The sequence below is a fragment of the Lissotriton vulgaris genome, unplaced genomic scaffold (genome assembly GCF_964263255.1).
Source record: "Lissotriton vulgaris unplaced genomic scaffold, aLisVul1.2 SCAFFOLD_1529, whole genome shotgun sequence".
NCBI lineage: Eukaryota > Metazoa > Chordata > Amphibia > Caudata > Salamandridae > Lissotriton > Lissotriton vulgaris.
The window spans coordinates 115,854-133,626 of NW_028246401.1; the positions used below are offsets into that span (position 1 = coordinate 115,854).

A 17,773-nucleotide genomic window follows, 5' to 3' on the forward strand; every position below is an offset into this window, starting at 1 on the left:
AAGCCGCGGAGAGGTCTAGGAGGATGAGGGCCGCTGTTTCTCCGTTGTCCATCAGGGCTCGGATGTCATCGGTGGCGGCAATGAGGGCGGTCTCGGTGCTGTGATTGGCTCGGAAGCCGGACTGTGAGGGGTCGAGGGATCCATTCGTCTCGAGGAAGGCGGCCATCTGCTTGTTGACGGTCTTCTCGATAACTTTGGCTGGAAACGGGAGGAGCGAGATGGGGCGGTAGTTCTTGAGTTCGGTGGGGTCCACTGTGGGTTTCTTGAGAAGAGCGCTGAGTTCGGCGTGCTTCCAGCTCTCAGGGAAGGTGGCGGTGTCGAAGGATGTGTTGATGTCTCGCAGGTGGGGTGCGATGACAGCGTCAGCCTTGTTGAAGATGTGGTGAGGGCAGGGGTCAGTCGGTGATCCGGAGTGGATGGAGTTCATCGTGCGGATGGTGTCTTCGGTGCTGATCGGGGTCCAGGCGTGGAGGGTGGTGGTGGGGGGTGGTTGTTCGGTCTTGGTGTTCGTTGGTTGGTTGTTGAAGCTGTTGTGTATGTCCGCGATCTTGTTGTGGAAGTATGAAGCGAGGGAGTTGCAGAGGTCTTGCGATGGGGTGATGTTGTTGTTTCCTGCGCTGGGGTTGGATAGCTCTTTCACGATGTTGAAGAGTTCCTTGCAGTTGTGTGCGTTGTTGTCCAGCCGGTCCTTGAAAGCAGTTTTCTTGGCGGCGCGGATCAGCTGGTGGTGCTTCCGGGTGGCCAGCTTGAAGGTGGTCCTGTTGTCTGGTGTAGGATCCCTTCTCCAGACTTTCTCGAGGGCTCGGCAGTTCTTCTTGGAGCTCTTGAGTTCGTCGGTGAACCACGGGGCTTTCTTGCTGCCGGATCTGCTGGGCGGGGTTCTCAGCGGGGCGAGTTCGTCCGCGCAGTTGCTGATCCACCTCGTGAGGTTGTTGGCGGCCTGGCTGGGGTTCGCTGAGCTGGCGGGAGGGTGCTGGCTCAGGGAAGCGGCGAGCTGGTCTGCTGTGATCTTGTTCCAGCTTCTGCGGGCGGCCTGATGCTGGTGGTGGTGGGTCGTCGTTCTCTTGAAGGTGAAGTGGACGCAGCTGTGGTCCGTCCATTGAAGCTCTGTGGCGTGGCTGAAGTCGATGTCTGTGCTGGAGGAGAAGACTGCGTCGAGTGTGTGTCCGGCGAGGTGGGTAGGGGTGGACACCAGCTGCTTGAGTCCAAGATTGGCGAGGTTGTCGAGCAGGGTGCTGGTGTTGCGGTCGTTGTTGTTCTCCAGGTGGAAGTTGAGGTCCCCCAGGAGGATGTAGTCAGCGGAGGGGAGGGCGTGCGGGCTGACGAAGTCGGCGATGTCCTCGCTGAATTGGGTGCGTGGTCCCGGAGGTCGGTAGATCAGGGTGCCTCTGAGGGTGGTGTTCGGGTCGGTGTGAATCTGGAAATGCAGATGTTCGGCGGTGGTCAGGGTGTTGTCGGTGCTGGTCGTGAGACGGATGGTGTTCCTGTGGATGATGGCGATGCTTCCTCCCATCTGGTTGGCGTCGCGGTCCCTCCGGACGATCTTGTAGCCCTCTGGGATAGCGATGGCGATGTCGGGAGCTGAAGAGGCGTTCATCCAGGTCTCCGTGAGGAAGGCAACGTCAGGGGCTGTGGCGTCTAGGAGGTTCCAGAGTTGGATGGCGTGTCTGTGGACGGAGCGGGTGTTGAGCAGGATGCACTTGAGGTGGGTGCTGCTGGTGTTCGACTTGGCGGGTGCTGGTGTGAGGCAGGTCCGGATGCAGGTGAATTTGCAGGCGTGGCAGCTGAAAGGTCCGTGGGTGCGTCGTGGTGTGGCTTGATGGCATTCTGGGAGTCGGCCGGAGTTGAGAGCGATGAGGGTGGCGGCGGAGTACGTCAGGCGGGTCGGTCGGGGGCCAGGGGTCCTGGCACTGGGCGCGGTCCAGGCGCGGACGGGCGCAGACGGGCTTACCTTTGGCGCGCCTTCGGCGCACAATCGGCGCGCCCGCTGCGCGTGACCGCTGCGCATTCGCACGGTCGCCATTTAAGGCGAAGTGCGCGGGTGGGCAGGGCAGCTGGGAGGCGGGAGCAGAAGGGAAAAGGGGCGTGGTCAGCGGTGGTGGCGGGAAGCGGGGAGCGGGGAGGGAAGGCGGAGGGCGGCGAGGTAGGCGGGCAGACAGGAAGGAGAACGAGAAAACGGGCAAAAGTGACCAGAACAACAGGCACAAATGCTTAAACACGACGCTAACACGGGAAGTAAATACAGTGAAAAACAAGCACAAATGTTATACGAAAACAAAACAAAACCGACTGCAGCGGCGTCAGCCGGCAACGAGGCAGAAAAACAAGCACAAATGTTTTACAAAAACAAAACAAAACAGACGGCAGCGGCGTCAGCCGGCAACGAGGCAGGGCAGCGAGGCAGAGGGCAAAGCGGAGTGGCACACGCAGCAGCTGGTGGCCGTGCGGCGCGGGGGTGTCCCACAAGTGGGTCACACTCACCTGCGTCGCACGGTCGCCATTTAAGGCCAAGTGCGCGGGTGGGCGGGGCAGCTGGGAGGCGGGAGCAGAAGGGGAAAGGGGCGTGGTCAGCGGTGGTGGCGGGGAGCGGGGAGGGAAGGCGGAGGGCGGCGAGGTAGGCGGGCAGACAGGAAGGAGAACGAGAAAACGGGCAAAAGTGACCAGAACAACAGGCACAAATGCTTAAACACGACGCTAACACGGGAAGTAAATACAGTGAAAAACAAGCACAAATGTTATACGAAAACAAAACAGACGGCAGCGGCGGCAGCTGGTAACGAGGCAGAAAAACAAGCACAAATGTTTTACAAAAACAAAACAAAACAGACGGCAGCGGCGTCAGCCGGCAACGAGGCAGGGCAGCGAGGCAGAGGGCAAAGCGGAGTGGCACACGCAGCAGCTGGTGGCCGTGCGGCGCGGGGGTGTCCCACAAGTAGCCAATGGGCTACTAGCCTTTCTAATGTAGATACAACAATTTGTTTTTTTTACTGTTAGAACGTTAAAACACATGTTCCACTTTTTATTATACAGCACCCTGCCTTAGGATTTGATAGGCCTGCCTTAGGTGTGAGCAACGCAGGTGACCCTGCGGATATTCGTAACAGCACTTAAATAAACAAACTTACTTCAAACTGGAACTGCAGTGTTGTTATCTGGCTGTTGGGCTTAGTATGCTGGAGATGGTTGTGGATGGATATATATATATATATATTATAGGCTTTAAAAAATTTGACCAAGGCATGTCGAATAGGAAGAAACATTTGAGAGATTTAGGATTTCAGAGTAAAAATGTTTACGATTGAAAAGATTAATTGTGAAACTATCTATGTGGTGTATATGCTGGCATGTCAATGTGGCCTACGCTATATATGGAGTACGGTCTGCCCATTGAAAAAGAGGATTCTGGAACATATCCGAGCACTACAAAATAAAGATATGAACTATGCGATGACTAGGAATATGTTAATACATCAAGGATACAACTGACAACTGCATGAGATACTGCAGAATTGCCACAATACCTGCCAGTGAGAGAGGTGGGGACAGAACACTCTAAGACGTTTAGATTTTAGGCTGATTATAAGATTTCATACTAAACAACCCGTGGTTTAGCGGGGATGAGGAATCGCATGTACATTTGTAGATCTAGTCAGTTGAAATGGAGTAAAACATTATGGCTATGTAAATCAGATTGACAAATCTGCAGTAGAGTAAGGCAAGACAACATATATCAAGATTGGCACCTTAGCCTTGAAAAGAAACAATGCCCACATCAATCCATTGAAGGAACCAGAGAGATCATGCCTGGTTTATTAAGAGTGCGAATGGTTGCAGTATGAAATTAAAAAATTCATCTAGTAGTTATAAAACTCCTCCTAGAATAGGATACACCATCCATTTGGCACTGAACCGAAATAACTTGAAGTGTTGGGAATGATTGCAGTATGGAAAAAGAAAATGCACCTTGTAGTTGTAAACCCCTATTAGAATATAATGCACCACGCTCTTGGCACTGTGCCGGTGCGAACTGGAGGTGTACCATATTGAGTAATTAGAAAAAAAATAATACCCAATCACATAAGTAATACAGTCATAAACAATAAAAATGATGTGGACACGCAATGATAATTTTGTTTTCAACTTTAAAAGGTTAATTTTATATTTGTCACTGTTTATTGAACTGCATATCCCATAATGCCTCTTTACTTGACAAGTAGGCAGTCCTGTATAAATTGAAAGTGAAAATGGACTTACTGAACCGTGATCAAGATTGTGAAGGTCGAAACATGTTGGTGATGGTGGAATGAAATAAAATTGCTGGAACAGCATCCCTGGAGTGTGGCGTAATCTTTTGTTGGTGGTGGTAATGCGAGGCTAGATTCCGCCTCATATGTGAGCACCGGCTGAGATGCGCGCTGTGCATGCTCTGTCAGCCAGCAATGGCAGGCTGAGAGTCATGCTTTACTTTATCACATTTGTGGCACAGTAAGTGCTTCAGGGACACTTAAGTCGCATCCCTGGGTACCCCTTGTACCATATCCCAGGGATATCGAAGTAAGTTAACGTGTGCCAATTGTGGGTGAACCAACCAGACATACATGTTTTAAGGATCAGCGCAGGGGTCTCGGAACCTTCACGGTTGAAAACCAGCAGCATCATTCCAAACCTTTGGAGGTGATCATGCAAAGAGAGACCTTGCACAGATGCTTTTGCTGTTTGCACTCTTTGATAACGTTTTAGGTGGTCTGCTTCAATAATGCTACTGTCTTCATGCAGCTTGATTTCCGATAGACTTCTAGCCAGTGTTTCCTCACATTTCGAATATTCCCCGGGCATCTCTTAAATTGAGGTATTTTCCCTACTGTGTACCGAGGATGTTTGATCTCTCACAATGCAGAGGCGAATTCCCTTATTTCCATTTTCTTGATAAGTCAGTGTTATCATTTAATCTGCCTGACATTACGGCATAATAAATACCAACTGAATCCCTGTGTTTTATTTTCTAGAAAGTTCAAGAAGCCCCTCCAGTTTCTAGTTTGGAATTGCACACTATTTTAGGCATAAGCGTGGTATTTTTGGGAGCCTCTCCACGTATGAGCTCTAATTCTTCAGTGCCATGGTTTCATTCGTGACATACCTTTTGTGATGATGGTGCGCAAGTTGTACGCCTTGTTCATTTGCAAGCCATTCAGATTATCATGGTGACGTTAGCCCTGAACTCACAAGTTTTTGTCGAGTTCTTTTGGATTTTTGTTAACGTATCATTTAATGTATCATTATCAATCACATCTTGGTGAAGGGCAATTCCTCACTATCCTCCATGTGATTTGAGTTAATTCATCTCAAGTGAATGACCTTTTATCCAGTCTCTGGCTTCAGAAAGTAAAGTGAAAGTGCCATTTTGGGCTAGAAGTGTGCAGCATGATCAATATTAATGCAGCCCATATTCTGAAAGTGGATTCTCGTGTAATAGAGGTTCCATGGAGTTTAACAGGGATGAAAACTGGTTGTTGGAAAACCAATGCAGATGCTCCGATGTGAACACTATTGCTGCCTACGTTTAATGTTGTATTTATCATCTGCATTATTAAATTTTAGTGTACTGTAATGGCGCTAGTTATTGGTTACTGACTCTCAAAGTATTGTCGTGCAAAAGATCCTATTGTATCCTCAAATCTCACCAAGTACGGTCATTAAATTGTTTTTTTTTTCTTTTCAGATGTTTGATCGTAAACTGTCAAAGAACAGGAAAGTGTAAAATATCACCATTTTGGCAAGGCACAGAAGAGCACTTTTATAATTAAAGAAGAGATCACTTGGCCTCATTTATGCTAGCCAGACGTTTAACCATCAGAAATGCACGACAGTCTTGCTACAGTTCTCCTAGCATTGTTGGATCATATCAGCTGGTCTAGGTCTGGTTCGCTCTTCTATGGTCAGCCCTGTGTTGACTTGCTCTAAAGCTCTGCTTTTGTTAGATTTGTCATCCGTGGGAGAAGCCAGAGCGCCGACCCATCCTGCTGCATGTACTATGGATGGGTGGAGATGGTTTTTGCTGCCAACAGCAGAGTGGCTACAAGGTCAATTGTTATACTTTTCTGTTGAAACTGGACAGGAAACCCGATGAGCAAAATAATTTCAGGAATCAATAGTCTCATTGTAAGGTGTTGTAATTTTAATTCTACTCTGAATAGCAATATTTATGCATTCAATTTGCCACCGTCCAGCTTACAGACATCAATTGAAGCATTGGTGCATATATGGATTTACATTGCTGGTTTGCGTGGGCTCTAGTAATCCGTGTACCCTTTTGACCGCAATATAGGCTCATAAAGGTACAGGAAGTACATTAAGCTACAGGGAAAGTGTTACAGAAAATCTTTGATATTGGAATGAGCAACATTTGAGCTGTGTTTTTGAGCAGCGATACCGGAGTAAAGAAAATACTTTTGATTCATGCTTCTGTTAGTCTGAGCTATCTTAATGCCATTCAACAAGATCTTTTGTGTACAGTGAATTTGATTGTTAAAACTGCACTTTTTCTAGTCTGTTTTAATTTCCACCCAGTTATTGGTCTTTCTGCATCTTTCATTGTATGAAACACTAACCTACACTTTAGTCGTTTAAATGGACAGATGAAAGGGTACATTATAAGTTAAGTAGTGGTGGAGCCCATGGTCTGATGTGCACACCCATTATGTGCTGTTGCTTTTACGGCCCCTTTGTCTGAAGGCTCAATGTTAAAACTTTTCTTCTCTAGGTTTTAGAACAATCTGCACTTTGAATATTATTTTACCATGTGCATCACCTCTGTTACTGCACACAGTAATGATTTCAAGCTTTTTGTCTGATTTAAAATTCAGTGTTTTGAGACATTGTAAAAATCAATTGCTTGAAACAAATCACTGGTGATATTTTATGTAAGGCATTTAATATAGCTTAGACTGCGAAGTCCATTATAGCAACTTCAATTTTTTTTTTACATGAAGCACAAACGGACTTTACTCTCATAGGCGTAATGAAGGTAAAATTCGATTTTAGTATGTCTGGAAACGTCATGACTAATTTGAAGGGGAATGATTTGGTTGATTTTCTTCTCACGTTTAATTTAGAAAATTTGTACTTAATCTTTATAAATCAGATAGAATGCAATATTGTTAACTGAATGTTAATGCTATCTGATTTTTTTTGTGCCACATACTTATTGCTGTATATACTGTAATCCACATGCCATACCTACGGTCTACTGCACACGAGCATACAAACCCTTGGTGGTGAATATTTTCTATCAGTTCTAGTACGGCAGCAAATATATTGACTGATAGCATTCAGCACTGGCTTGCAAATTGGGAGAAGCTTGTGGACAGTGTGCCCTATCATGTGTGAGCGTGTCCTATACTTCACTACTCCTTTTTTATCCTTGACCTTGTATTCTTCCCACCTGTGTTTTGTCGGACAATACTTTGTATGTTTGTAGAAGGGTGATGTTCACCTTGGAACTGGCATGCTCTGGAAAGTAATAAAGTACACTTCAAGAGCCATCTCCAGCTGAGGAAACTGCAAGACTTCAACACGCAGACTTCCAGACGGTGATCTCTGATGAAACTCACTCATTCTGTTGTGTCATTATATATGTCTTCCCTCATTATCTTAATGTATACACATATAAATATTTGTAGTCTAAAAATGCTAATTAAATGTTTTGGTACCCTTCATCTCAGGGTTATGAAATGCCCAGACCACGTCTACTTATGCCATCCTCTCGCTAGATTTTAAGCTTTTATACATGTACTTTTACTTCTGTTAAACTTTCTCGAGCTCATTCATTGGGAGCTGGCTCAAATATGAGAGATTTTCTCCTCTGGTTGCTTGATTTCATGTCTGTCTTTATCATGATTTTTATGTGTTTTTCTATTGTAAATAAATTTTTCTCATTGAGCCTGAGTAGTCTCTATGATTAATGGAGTCTGTAAAAGAGTACATCATAAGATCCTTTTATGTAACAGTTGAAAAACCTTTCCATATGTTGTGACATTTAGGGAAAAAAACAGTTGTCTGTCAAAGAATGTTATTTTTCATTGTGTGGGCTGTAAAAGGCACAAATGCACCTTCTCTCTGACACCTTGTCAGAAGCTAGATTACTCATTTTGAAAGTGTATAGAACTATCAGATCAGTTCAAGTACTTTATTTTCTTTTAGAAACAAACCATAAAAGCATACAGATAAAAACAATTACAATTTCGATCATAGACACTAGGAATCATAAAACATGTACAATGTAGTTCATATTGTAATATAAGTCTGAATAAAGGGGTCCACTACATATAAAACATTTTACTTAAGCTGTATAAAAACAGGCAAGCGTCATAGAATTTCCTAGTTTTCATGACACATACAGTAAATCTATATATAGTTCTACAAACTTGCTTAGTCTGAAGCAATTGTAGATACCCTAAAGCCTCTTTGCACTTTCTAATGTTTAAAATGCTCATAAAGGGCTTTAGGATCTGAATTCTCTGTTCTTTATAAAGCTCACAGAGAAAAAAAGTGCGTTTGGGTGTAACTGAATTGCTTGGACATGGACCCAATTCTTTCTCAGTAAAAACATTAAAAGGGTAAGACACCAAAAAGTGGTCCAGGCACGTCTAAACCTTAACAAAAGGAATCTCTGGTGAAATGGCATCTTCAGCGGATATGGCTCTATGCTAATTGTAGTGCACAAAGGAAAATACATCCTCACCAAACCCTTCTGCCCACCCTTCCACCTCCTTTCGGCTATCGAATGTAGGAGCTCTCTTTTTACCAGTAATCTGGTCTGCAGGTCGATGGACAACGGATCAGTAAACAACTCTATCCTACCTATCGATCGTAACTCGTTCTTCACATAGTTCAGCCACTTAATCTTGTGTGCCCTTGATAAATTCTCATTGATTACTGACTGTCGGCGATATCTCAGATCTGGACCAAAATGAAAGCCAAAGTCACATAGGTTCAATACTTACCGTGTCCCCCAAATACTGCAATCCTAATTCCGCAAGTAGTATTAACGAGGGAATGCTGCTAGGGAGGGGTAAAAGCCTACGCACGTTTTTTTTGTTAACTGATCTGTAATGGTGAACAGTCTGTTATCCCCCAATACACCAGCACCATAAGTGGCTGTTTGCTAAGGTCCTAGCGAATAGATGGTGAGTGCTATGTCCAAAGGCATAGACCCTTGTCCAGAGCCAGATTTAAAAAGGGACGCAAGAGCCTGCTCAAACTTTGTTTTCAAGTGCACCCGCGTGATCCATCTATCAAAGGGAGCGCCCAAGTATGAAGAAATGGTAACACAATCTGAAAGAAACAGGTTAGTATTCGAATCCTTACCTTCGAATATCCCCAGGCGTCAGACTGGATCCGGAAACTTTTGCGTAGCAGTACCCTTGCGCATCGGTGGGCGTCTGCGGCTCCGCGTCCGTCGTTGGCGCCGGGTTGACATCGCCGGAGTAGTTAAGATGCCGCCCTCGCGCACTGGCGTCAGTTCTTCTTTTTTCCGCGCCTGCAAGCGCCGATCTAGAAAAAGTGGTACCCTTAGTAATTTGTTGACTAAACTTTTTCGATAATTTTTGGTCACTTCTCGAAGTCGAACGACTCTGACGGTGCCGGTAGGGATGTCCGGGTTCAATCCCTGCGTCGACTGCAGCCGACTGATGTGGGTTACCGACCCCCATTGCCGGTGTCTTCATTGCCTGGGGCCCGACCACGATGACAAGTCGTGCCCCGACTGCCAGGCCTTGACGTCGAAGGCTAGGCGGGAGTGGTCCCGCAAGCTCCTCGAACTCCGGCAGTCGGCCCGCGCCGCTCGAGGTACCGGTCCGGTAGGAGGTAGAGGGACCGGTCACGGGGCCGGAGTCAATACGGCTCAGAGGATCGACACCACTCCTCGAGCTCCAAGTCCTCAGGTAAGAGGCACAAGAAGTCGAAGAAGCGACATCGCTCTTCTGACTCCCCCCGACTTTCGCGCGATGCGGCCGGGGGTTCGGGCGACACCGCCCACGCGGCTCCACCGGAGCTGCGGGTGTCGCGGCCTGCTCCATACCCGCCGGTCCCTGGGCAGAACGTTACGCCAGAGGAGATCGAAGCCTTCCTCACGGCCATGAGTTCGCTCACCTCTCCGTCTGGTTCCGCTGCGCCTTCGGGCCAAGCGTTCCTGACTGGGGGCCCAAGCGGGCCGGGTGCTTCGCCGCAGGGCCCCGCCGGTTCCGGGTCGTCGCCGGTCAACCTTACGACCACGCCGGCCCCCAGGGTGTCGCCCCCGGCGCCATCCCAGGACGACGTCGTCCCTGGTTCTCCCCTCAATCTGGGTGCGGCGCCACTCGAGGCCGCTCTCGACACTGATGGGAGACTTATTCTTCTATGACCAGGCCCCATCATTTGACCCTGAGTACCAGGAGATGGGTGGCGAGGTGGATTGGGAGGTGTCTGAGGATCCTCTGGCACGTGAGTGCCAGCCTTATCAGAACTGGGCAGGTGAGCTAGGGGATGCCAGTGGTTTGGATACTTCGCCAGACACTGGCTTTGTCTCTCCTCCTTCCGTGGCTTCGAATGAGGGGGCTGCCTATAGTGTGATGTTGATGCGGGTGGCCAAGGCCTTATCCCTTGAACTCCCCGTTGCGGCCGGGAGGACTAACCTCCTCACTGAGGTCCTTATACCGCAGGCAAGCTCTTCGGAGCCTCTGTTGCCGTTTAAGGAGGCCTTGTCTGAAGTTCTTTTGGGCACCTGGTCGAGGCCCGCGAGGTCCCCCTGTAGATAGTAACGTATCCAGAGGCCACCGCCCGGCTCCGGGCGACCCTTGCTTCCTGTCCACCCACCCCACCCCCGAGAGCCTGGTCATGCAGGCCTCCAACTCCCAGACCGCGTTCCCGAAGGCTCCCCCTGATCGGGAATCCGAGAGGTATGAACAGCATGGAAAGATGTTCTCCTCACAGAGTTTGGGGTTGCAGTCAGTTAACACTGCGTGCTTTTTGGGCCGTTATACCCACTCTCTATGGGACACGGTCGCGGACATGCTGCCAAAATGTCTGGAGGAGGCCCGGACTAAACTCGCCCAAACCCTTGCGGAGGGTCGTGATGCGGCACGGTACTCCATCCGATGTGGGCTGGATACAACGGACTCGCTAGGCAGAGCGATGGCAACGACAGTGGCGATTCGTCACCATGTCTGGCTGAGGTCCGCCACCTTTTCGCCTGATGTCCGAAACACCCTTATGGACATGCCATTTGATGGCCGTCGCCTCTTTGTCAACAAGGCAGACAGTGCGCTTGAGTGCTTTAAGGACTCCAGGGCTACGGCCAAGACCTTGGGCCTGTCTGCCCCACGCCAGCAGCCTGCTGCCTTTCGCTCCTTTCGTGGCCAAGGAAGGGGCGCCCCCACACATCCTGCCAGCCACGGTCTGCAGACTAACATCCAACGTGGTGGCGGAGTGGTAACCGCCGTGGCAGTGCATGGGGACTAAGGCAAGGCCAGGCCACATCCACCCCCACAGCATCTGCCTCAAAGCCCTCCTAGTCCGAGCTTTCAGGACCACACGACGCCAGTGGGGGGCAGGGTTCGACATCACCTCCTTCACTGGCGTACCATCACGTCGGATAGGTGGGTGCTGCAAATTGTCCGAAGGGGCTATTCCCTCCCCTTCGTGGCGACCCCTCCAGCCATGCCACCGCAGTACCACCGCGTGTCGGGGGATCACTTGGATCTTCTGCAAGAGGAAGTTGTGAGAAGTTGGCCTGATACAAGGTGATCACTAGAACTAGTGAGCATCATATATCAGTCCAATCAACCCTTATGGTGATTGGTTGTAAGTCAACCTTATAGACCAGCTATCCTAATGGTAGCATGGACAGAGCAGTCTTAGGCTAAACTCTTTTGGCATGTGAAGCCAGCTGTTTTACCACATATAACCCCTTGAATAACAGATGAAAGGACACCACACAGGTTGTTATGAAAATAAACAATGTGTTTATTACTAACAAACACCTCTGAACTCTTTGAGATCAGAGGGCTAAGCACATAACAATACTCTTCAGAAAAATACAAAAAGTAGCACAAATTACAATGGTGCCCTAGGGGCACGACAAACCATATACGAAGTAAGTGGTGTAAGTAGAACGATAGAGGAAATGAAGATGCCCAGAGGATGTAGGTTCGCTGGGACTACACTAACCTTACGAAAGGAGCAGGAGGCCCACTGGACGCGTGTGCAGAGTGTGAACTCACGCGCGAGATGCGGAACAAAGTCAATGGGCACAACAAGTTATTAAAAAGTTATGAGTAAAGACAGTTCCGACTAGTTACGACTAAAATGACTGGATACCTGAACACTAGGAGAGTCAATCTACCCTTGAGCACCGAAATGCTCTCGTGACCTCACCCATGGGCTGCAGGCGACCAGGTGGAAGATGTCTGGAGCGATCCAAGGGTGGATCGAGGAAGATGGAGACCTGAAAGCAGAGGGGACAGTGTTCAAAGTCACTAGCCAGTGACTGGAGTGGAACCAGGAAGGAACCAGATGCTGTTGTCGCGATCAGGTGAAGAGTGGACGCTTGTCTCTGCAGCCACATGGACCAGGATGTGTCTAAGACGACCAGGATGGAGGCACGAGCTGTCCCACGCGGGCTCTCGCTGTCGGATCCGGATTCGGAGTCTACAGGCCTTGGCAAAGGCAACCCACGCGGTGAGTGGAAATGGCGTCTGGTGCTTCTCTTTTGGAAGGAAGCGAGGGCCAGTCTGGAGCAACCAGACCAGCGGTGTTTCAAGGTTTCATCGTCTAGGAGGCCACTAGCCAGCCGGCAAGTGACCAGACAACGCGTCGAGCAGCAATCAAGCAGAAGGGCCTGACGCAGATCTCGTGGATGCTGGAGGGCGGATCTTCGGTGCAGGGGCTGCTCGGGCTGGGGCTTCTCAATCCCCAAAGCACTCGAGGGTGCCTCAGAGGTCGTGCTGGAAGCTAAGTGCAGTTTCTTCAAGATGGCTGGTCCTTGTGACTCGTCGCACTCACGATCTCAGCTGTGCTGCAGAGGCCGAAGAGGTCTGGAAGTCCGGGTCTCGTCGGGCTCTGCGGTCTGGTTCCGGCAGGAAGGACAACAAAGTGAACCGCTAGGACGCTTGATGGTGCCTGCAGTTGCAGGGAGGTCACTCCTTGGCCTCAAGGGAGATTCTTCAGTCTTCTGTGGAGCAGAACGTCGAAGTCCAGAGTTTCTTCTTTTAAATTTGTTCAGGATAATCTAATTTGGAATGGGACCATCTCCTACCTTTATTCTGCTAAAGGGGGCTGTACTAGTGACTAGGTCCTTCCCATGGGTGGGACCAGGAAGGGGAGTGGTTACACCCCCTATCCTTTGTCCAGTTTCGCGCCAGAGCTGGGGCTGGAGTGCCCCAGCAACTGGTTTGAACCGGGGTATGCACAGGGACACCTTGTGTGCCCCAGGCATGTCTCGTTCCTTTCAGCCCTCCCTACCTCAATACACAAAATCCTGTCTGGGGTGGTGCTAGCACCTCCCTAGGCAGGAAACCCTTTTTCCAGGCCTCCCTCGCTGGAAGGACTCCCAGCAGCAGGAGGTCAGACTTGTGTCTGTGGTGGCAGCATCCATTTTGTGATGCTGAGGCTCTGTTTAACTTTAACCGGGGTTCACAGTTACGGACATGTCGTATCCCTCTAGAAGGGTGGAATGCTACCCCATCGCCAGAACTGGCGAGGGGTTAGTATTCCAAATCGTATGGCACCTTACTCGACATGTTTTGATAATGCTATACCAAAGTTAGCAATAACCGCGAGGATTATAATGTACCTAAGAGTATATGGTATAGGGTTATGGAACAGCTATAAGGACTTGGTTCCGAAAGCTGCAGACAGGCTCAGCTCATGCTAGAGCACCATCTCACATAATTCCGAGCACTCTGCCTTCAGGATTGATAAGGCCTGCCATAGGAGTGACTGATAGGAATCTATGTGTCCATTTTAAGGTTAGATGTAGGTATACTATATCTATTTCAAAGGGTGATTACACCACCTTGCCCCAGCTGTGTTACCAGCCTGTTGTGTCTGTTTGGATGGCCAGCCAGGGGTGGCATAATACATGCTTCAGCCCCTGGTAGGCCCTGGGTACACCTATGCCCTGGGTACCTAAGGTACACAGTACAGGGGATGATAAGGTGATCCAGTATCCAATTAGGTATGTACCTAAGGTACATGGAGTCCATTTTACAGAGAGAGCAATTAGTTTGGGGTCCTGAATAGCAGGGCCCCAGGCAAACTAGGTTGAACACCAGCTAAACACTAGGCAAAAAGTTGGGGGCAACCATAGTCTGATATCCACCTTCCTACAGAAGTTACGGCCCTCTTGGCCAAGGGGGCCATTGAGCGCCTTCCTGGTCCAGAAGTAGGGTGTGGTTGTTATTCCCACTACTTTCTGGTTCCCAAGAAGGGCAAAGGGGGCCTACGCCCTATCTTGGACCTGTGGAACGTCAACGGCTTCCTCCGGAAGGAGTAGTTTAAGATGCTGACTTTGGCTCAGGTCTTAGCTGCCCTAGACCCAGGAGACTGGTTGGTAGCGTTGGACGTGCAGGACGCCTATTTACACATTCCCGTCCTGCCGGCGCTACCTGCGGTTCACGGTAGGCCAAGAGCACTTTCAGTTTACCGTGCTCCCCTTCGGCCTTACCAGCGCCCCACGGGTGTTCACGGAAGTGATGGCGGTGATCGCAGCTCATCTGCGCAGGTTGGGGGTTTCAGTCTTCCCCTACCTTGACGACTGGTTGTTGAAGGCAGGCTCGCCCCAGACAGTCGTCAGCCACCTTCAGACTACGGCTGACCTCTTGCACCTGCTGGGGTTCTCCATCAATGTGCCAAAGTCACACCTGTGTCCCTTTCAGAAGCTCCTCTTCATCGGATCGGTTCTATACTCGGCGCAGTTTCGGGTTTATCCTCCCGAACCGCGGGTTCGGGATATTTATTCTCTGATTCCGATCTTTCAGCCGTTCTCCTGAGTCTTGGTCAGGTTGACGCTGCGGCTTCTGGGGTTGATGCCCTCCTGCATCCTTCTGGTACATCACACCAGATGGCGGATGCTGGCTCTGCAGTGGACCCTGAAGTTTCAGTGGGCCCAGCATCAGGGCAACTTGTCCGACCATGTATGATCTTGGAGGGCACTGCAAGACAGTTGTAGTGGTGGCTCATGGCCCGCGATTGGGTCAGCGGCAGATCCCTCTCCCTACCCCAACCGGAGCACGTAGTTGTGACAGATGCGTCTTTCCAGGGCTGGGGGGGCCACATGGGAGAGGCGACTATCAGAGGCCTCTGGTCTCTGGTGGAGTCCCGGCTCCACATCAACCTTCTGGAGCTGCGGGCGATCCGGCTTGCACTGAAGGCATTCCTCCCCTCTGTCCGGGGGAGTGTAGTGCAGGTGTTCACGGACACCACCGCCATGTGGTACAGCAACAAACAGGGTGGGGTGGGGTCGTGGACCCTATGCCAGGAGGATCTGCGCTTCTGGCAGTGGCTGGAATATCAGGGCGTGACCCTGGTGGTGTAACACCTGGCAGGTTCCCTGAACGCCAGGGCGGACGAACTCAGCCGTCTGTGCATGATGGATCACGAATGGCATCTGAACTCTGACGTGGCGCAAGGCCTCTTTCAGCAGTGGGGAGAGCCTTGGTTAGATCTATTCGCCACAGAAGAGAACGCGCAATGTCATCAGTTCTACGCGTTGGAATTTCCAAGGGGGCACTCGCTGGGAGACTCTTTTCGTTGCGAGTGGAGCAGCGGTCTGTTGTACGCCTTTCCGCCTATACCACTTCTGCCCAGAGTGCTGAAGAAGATAGGGCGTGATCGGGCCCAAGTCATCCTTGTGGCTCCGGACTGGGCACGAAGATACTGGTATCCCGAGCTACTCAGCATGTCTGTCGATCCCCCGGTTCATCTGCCTCTTCATGAGGACCTTCTGTTGCAGCAGCAAGGGATGGTCCTCCACCCGAACCTGTCCAGTCTTCACTTACATGTGTGGAGATTAAACAGCGGCAGTGGAGGCCATTTGACTTGCCTCCTGAAGTCTGTAATGTGATTCTGGCAGCCAGGCGTCCCTCCACAAAATCGGTATATGCCTGCAGGTGGAACAATTTTGTGGCATGGTGCACAGCAAAGGCTGTGGATCCCCTTTCTGCCCCTCTTTCAGAGGTTCTCTTTCTCTTGCCCAGCAGGGTTCCCTCTCTGGGCACTCTAAAGGGCTACCTTTCTGCCATTTCCGCCTTCTAAAGGCTCCCTGATCAGCCTCTTTGTTCAAGTCCCCAGTTGTAAATAGGTCTTTGAAGGGCATTACTCATGTTTCCTCCTTTCATGATGCCTCAGTGGGACTTGAACCTTGTTCTGACCTATCCGATGTGCGCTCCTTTCGAGCCACTTCATAACTGTCCTCTTAGTCTCCTTACTCTCAAGACTGCATTCCTGGTTGCCATCACCTCTGCCAGGAGAGTGATTGAGCTCCAAGCTCTTTCCTCTAAACCTCCTTTCCTTTCTGTCCATCCGGACAAAGTTGGGTTGCGGACGGGACCCTCTTTCCTGCCCAAAGTAGTCACAGCCTTCTGTGAGAAGTTGGCCTGGTATATGGTAATCACTATTCTAGTGATCACCTTGCACCAGTCCAAACAACTCTTATGGTGATGGTTGTAAAGTCAACCTTATAGACCAGCTATCCTAGAGGTAGCGTGGACAGAACAGTCTTAGTCTAAAAGACTCTTGAGGGCATGTAAAGCCAGCTGTTTCTGATAGATACATCTGCGGTGTGGATTCCTCACCTTGTGAATATCCCCTTGCGTCAGCAACATTCGGAAATTCTTTTCGTAGCCTCGCGCCGACGTTGAGTGGACGTCATAGAGACACGGCCTCGCACGGGAAACCGCTGACGTCACCAACGCCTATAATAGGCCCACGCCAGCGTAATGACATCAGTTCCCTTTTTTCCGCGTCGTCGACTCGAACGGTTATCGGGAATCTCAGTAGCCAACTGGTACTTTGTTGCCTTTTTGTTACCATTTTCTGCTTCTCTGTATCCTGTCTCTTCGACGATGTCAACAAAGAAGACCGGCTTCAAGCCCTGCAGGGAGTGCGGTAAAATGAGGTCTATTACCGACTCGCACGATGACTGCATCTGGTGTTTAAGTTCAGACCACGATGTCGGGGGATGTTCCTCATGTAGGAAGATGAACCCTAAGGCCCTGAGGGAAGGAGAGACCAAATTCCTGGTGGCAAAGCTGAAGGCTGGAAAAGGAAGATCTTCGAGGTCTCGTTCTCGAAGGGCGCGGTCGAGATCGAAGTCAAGATCCAGATCTCGAGAGGGGTCGTCTTCGAGGTCCGCTACAGACCATGCTTCGAAGTCGAAAAGGAAACATAAGAAGAGGAGGCATGAGTCCCGACGTCGTTCCGGTAAGGAGTCGAGGTCGAGGTCACCAAATTTGCGTTCTAAGGTGGTTACACTGGAAGTCTCAGAACCAGAAGGTGAGGCCTCGCCTTCGGAGTCGCGGGTGCAGTCCCCGACTCCGGCTTCGAATCAGCCTCCGGCGCCGTCCCCGGCCCGAGATTAACAGGTTCAGGTGGATGTGAGTTCTACGCCTGCCGAAGAGCCGAATCCAATCCCTCCTCAAGACCAGCCTGGGGGTTTACAGCCACCCTTTCCAACCCCAGGCCAGGACCCGTCGGCGTTTCTGAAAGCTATGTATGGCGTCTTTTCAAGGGCATGGTA

At 50.0% G+C, this 17,773-nt stretch overlaps 1 protein-coding gene across 1 annotated transcript in view; it reads left to right on the top strand.

Annotated features, from left to right (window-relative positions):
• The window catches only part of LOC147665963 (nuclear mitotic apparatus protein 1-like), a 115,423-nt gene extending 107,485 nt beyond the window's left edge, over positions 1-7,938 (top strand). The window contains exon 4 of the mRNA XM_086949373.1: positions 5,720-7,938. Within this exon, the coding sequence (XP_086805499.1) occupies positions 5,720-5,758 (39 nt within the window). The 3' untranslated portion in view covers positions 5,759-7,938. The remainder of the gene's footprint in view (positions 1-5,719) is intronic.
• Positions 7,939-17,773: the final 9,835 nt, after the last annotated feature.